This window comes from Ictalurus punctatus, chromosome 8 (assembly GCF_001660625.3).
Source record: "Ictalurus punctatus breed USDA103 chromosome 8, Coco_2.0, whole genome shotgun sequence".
Classification (NCBI taxonomy): domain Eukaryota; kingdom Metazoa; phylum Chordata; class Actinopteri; order Siluriformes; family Ictaluridae; genus Ictalurus; species Ictalurus punctatus.
Genome location: NC_030423.2, coordinates 16,906,403 through 16,911,402, shown reverse-complemented (window position 1 = coordinate 16,911,402; position 5,000 = coordinate 16,906,403). Strand labels below are relative to the sequence as shown.

General features: G+C 37.2%; 1 protein-coding gene across 2 annotated transcripts in view; it reads right to left on the bottom strand.

Annotated features, from left to right (window-relative positions):
* The window catches only part of gnaia (guanine nucleotide binding protein (G protein), alpha inhibiting activity polypeptide a), a 14,113-nt gene that overhangs the window by 8,261 nt on the left and 852 nt on the right, over window positions 1-5,000 (bottom strand). For both annotated transcript variants that reach the window (XM_017473284.2, NM_001200337.2), the window contains 1 exon segment: window positions 16-58. In XM_017473284.2, coding sequence (XP_017328773.1) covers window positions 16-58 — 43 coding nt within the window.

The following is a 5,000-nucleotide window of genomic DNA, read 5'->3' as shown; positions in this document are numbered from 1 at the left end:
AGGAGCACAACTTACTTCATTTGTTTGACAATTGTACTTTTCCCAGACTCACCAGCACCTGAGAAACAAAAACAGAAGGGCCTTTTCTTGTATTTCAGCAAAACTGAGAATGAAAGTCTTGAGAAATGAGAAGAAGAATCGAACAAATCGCTTATAGACTGACATAAAAACCTACCAAAGAAACAAAAAGTTAGTCAAAAATAAAATCGTAAAATAAGTGAATAATTAAAATACAACAAATAATAGCTTTGAGGTACAAAACAGGAAAAAATACATTTATATAAAATATTTTAAAAAGTGAAAAAAAATTATTTAAAAATAGAATTAAAGTATAATAATTAATTATACAACAGGAACATAAATATAATATGCCAGTAAAAGTAAGGCAAAAAATAAAATTTTGTTAAAGCTCAGACTTTTGTCACACATAGTAGCCTATGCACAACTTTCCTAAACAGTCCAGTGCTGTACGTGCTTCATCTGTTCACTAAAACATTTGTCTAGCATCTCTCCAACACAAAGCAGTGCTACATTGGTCAGAATAAAAACTCGTTATGTTTGGCAATGTTAAAAAACAAAATCTCTAAGTACAAGAATGCACTTCTGGGTTTTTGTTTTTTTTTTCAATCTCCAAAAGGATTTAGGTGAATCCCACAACATCCAGACAGATGCAATGCAAAGCAGTCTGAATACAGGCCATGCATGCAATTCCAAAGAGCTACGAAGCAAGTTAAGAGATAAATGAAAGGAAGTGGAAATCTGATATCATATGCCTTGAAAGCAACAAGGAAATTCCCACTGGCATATGAGCTCTGCAAATTGAAGTTGCCATATCTAAAAAATTACACAATTTGCCAACAATTTGGAGCAGTAGACTGCGTCAGTAGCTGCTTAACATGCAACTGATCTCCCATCTCAAGGAAAGCTGAGTGGGCGTTAACATGATGAGATTAATTAATCACAAAGCAGCTAAAATAGAATTAAAGGGAACTCTCACTAAAAGGATTATGCATGCATTGATTTTACACCTAACAAAAGATCAGGTAAGTTGGTACATAAAGTTGGCCGTGTTTTCTGTTTAAGCGCCCAGTCATTATTCAACGTCTTGGTTTTTGAACACAAAGTCCCAAGTGTTTTAGTGCTTTTGTCTCTCCAGAAACCAACCCAGTGTCCCAGGTACTTAGTACAGTTTGTGTTTCCCAGCACTCAACTCAACTGGAAGCCAAAATAAAAGCAATCATTTACAGTTTTTGATTCTTTGTTTAAGTGTTGGAAGTGAAGATGGAGAAGGGTAAATGATCACTGGATTAAGAAGAAGCATTGCATTTCCTGCTCTAGCCTTCCATAGGCTGAGGCTAAACTGAAAGAATAATTATCTGGAAGTTGAAAATTGATCTCGGCTGACAAAAAAAAAAGAACCGAATGTCTTTTACTTTTTCACTTCCAGTAGAGAGCAAACTGATTCTGATGTCTACTAAGCTCATTTCAATTAGTAACTGCTCCTCGCCAGGTGGCTTTCTGGGGACGGCCTGAGGGGGCCAAATGATCTCTCTTGGTCCCAAAGCACAAACAGCAATTAGGCAAAGTCAGCACCACACACACACGGCTCAAACCACAACAGCTCCAAACTCTAGGGCTTAGAGGCACAGCCACATGAGTTCTGCTCAAAGTCCAGGAAACAATCGAGCTCTCATCTGTGGACTTGAATGGTAGCAGGGAAATACCAGAAACTACTTTTTACAAAAAAAAAAAAAAAAACGAAAAAAAATCATAAAACAATAAATATAAAGAAAGAAAGAAAGAAAAGAAAGAATGTAATTTTCAAACAACAACCTGAAAAGTCATCTAAAAATACAAGTGTGGATTTGACCAAAACATTTCAGATTTCATTTACAAAAGAGCCATTCAGCATTTGCAGAATGCTGAATGAAAATGTAAAAGAAAGAGCAGCTTTGGTTGAAGGTCACATAATGACCCTGTAGTTAAGTGACAACACAGTTTTTCCTCATTGCATCATTCAGTATTTTTAGAGCTCATGGTATCCAGAATAATAAAACAGTTCATTCGGTTTAAACCTTCATTGCATCGGTCACTTTCATGTAGGTCTGCACAATACAAACGGTTGACAAATTAAAGGAAAACAGCAGCTCTGTTATTTTTCTGACATGGCTTGGCTCCACTTGTCCCCTTAAAGGGCTGCATCACTGCAGGTCAATACAAAGTTCTTCTGACTGATCACTTTTATCCTATGATGTAACATATCTAGCCAGATGGGTGTGGTCTCTTCCACAATGACTCCACCCCATCCACAGAGGCTCACTGAATGGTTTGATAAGAATAAAAATGATGTAAATTATATGATATGGCCTTCACACTCACCAGATCTCAACCCAACTGAACACTTTTAGGAGATTTTGTAGTGACGTGTCAGACAGCGATCTCCAACACCATCATTAAAACACCAACTGAGGGAATACCTTTTGGAAAGACAGTGTTCATCACTCTAGTACGGTTCTACAGACGTGTAGAATAACTGTCAAGGTGGCGTGAAGCTCATGGCAGCCCAATACCTTATTAAGACACTTTATGAAGTTTTTTCCTTTAATTTGCTAGATTAGGCTTTGCAATAATGATATAGCAGAAGCTCTCATATGCAATGAGAGCTAGGTTTTATGCTGGTGCTTTTGAAAAAATGGGTCAAATGAATGCACTATATATACTCAAAAGCATAATAAACAGCTGGATTTGTTATTAATGTCTGTTGTGACAGGCAGGCAAGATACTTGAGCTCTAAGAGTATTTAGAGATTTTCATCATTAAATACCATCACTCAGTGGCATTCTTGATGCCGGATTTGTGGGAGGGGGGAAAAAAAACCCAGAAGACTGAAGTGCTGAAGCTTCTCACACTTCGGACTGTGATCAGCATAACGCCCATATACGCAGTCTGCTACTTTCCTACCCACTGTAGCCTTTCACAAGTACAGTACATACAGTTCAATAAGTACTACAACTTCAAATAGTAATCGTGGTCCACTATAGAGAACCAGGTCTCTGTGCGAACATCTGTCCTGACACAATAGTTTCACCTTTTGTTTAGTCTGCTCCACCTGCCACTTTTACGGTGTGGTAATTCAAGCTGGCTGTGTGGTAACTAGGCAACGGCCTGATGTCTAAGAGAAACACAAGGGCATCCTAAGGGTAAAAGGGACAAATAGATTGACAGCTGCCAACACACAACTCCTTACCAAAAGGTTTCGCACGTCTCGTCTTTGGCAAAGTTTGTTGTGCTTCTACAAAAAACAGCAGGTGTTCAAACAACTTTTAAAGTAGGTTCTCTTGTCCCTAAGGGCCACAGACCTGTGCAGTCGTGAGTTTTTCCATGGCTTTGATGCATAAAATTCAAGTCCAGTCAAACCCTAATCTATACTGTAGCTTTTCTGACCCCATAATGATAAGCCATCAGATACCTTCGCAGTGTTTGTGACTCTGCTATGATACAGCAGCGGTTTAATTATCTTCCACAGCACTCCCAACCTTCTCTTACACTCTCCAACAAACTTCTGTATTTATTGCACTTGCAAAAACAAATGGATGACATACAACCCTACAACAAACATCCATTAAAGTACACAGCAGCCTGGCTAATTAACCAGCTCCTATGGGGCATGCGTGTGTGAGTGTGTGTATCTGTCCAATTTGTGAATAAATGAATTCCCAAAAGATCAACAAACGTGCTTCCAGCTGTAGAAATTCAAAGACAATATAAAAAGGTACAAAACACTGTAGGTGAAGTCTAGAAGTCATCAGTGTAATACACAATACATAACACAGGCTACGTAATTCCAGCCTAGTTATTATTAACAAAATATTCACTCAGATTTAAAATGAATTAGCAGTTTTGATCAATAATTAGCAGTGTGTCTAGCTGAAATGCTGCATTACATCACTACATTTTAAAGTGAAATACAGGCATGGAAAGAGCTGTACACACTCAGGAAAAGGGTACTAAACTATACTGTTTTGTCACTGGGGTGGTACGCTTAACTTTTGCACCTTTAATATGCATCTTTCACCGGGAAATGTGAATATAGTGTACCTTCCAAAAAGATTGAAGGTACATAATTATCCTAAAAATACCTTTTTGTGTAAATATTTAAAAAGCTACACTACTGTATATGCACCTTTCAAGGTAAAAGATACATAGTGAAAGTATAAAGTTTGTACGCTTGAAGATACCACCACAGCGACAAGGAACGGTACAAATTAGTACCCCCCTTTTTTTTTTGAGACTGTAGATGTGTGCTCTGCTTCAGATACAGCATTCATTAATCACAACTGCACTGAAAACAATTTATAAAGGCTACACAAGACAACAACTTAGACCGAACAGGGACTGAAACACACAAATATAACCACTGTTTGTGGACACTGGGCGTAAATTTAGGCACTTGATGCTAGTTGTATATAGTTGTAACTGTACAAATTATTTTAACAATGTTATTGATTCACTGATTCACAATCAAAACCAGATTCTGTGTGGATATTAATGCATGGAAATGGGGTTTAAATGAACATTTATTGCTTTGCTTAATTTAAAAATAAACAGGCCTAATTTAAACTTAACATAAATAATGTCTGGTGCTGAACGTATCATAACCCAGACCTAGGAAAATAAACCGTTTTGTTCATTGTTACTTAACTAAAACAGCTTTCATTTAGTCTGTAACACGTTTATTCTGGGGATTTGGGATGGGGTATCTCTATAAATCACTAAAAACTGAGGGGAAAGGAGTTCATTTTCTCTACGCACTGCCAATGACTTAGTTACAAACTGACCAACGTGGCTTTCTCCGTCTAGAAAATATGGAAACATGCAGAGATTATTTTCCACAAGAACAAACTTTTTCTAAATGTGGGGAAGTTAGAGTTTTACTGATGAATAAACTCGGAAACTGTCAAATATAGGATTCAAGTTATTTTAGTCATATTAGTCACTTA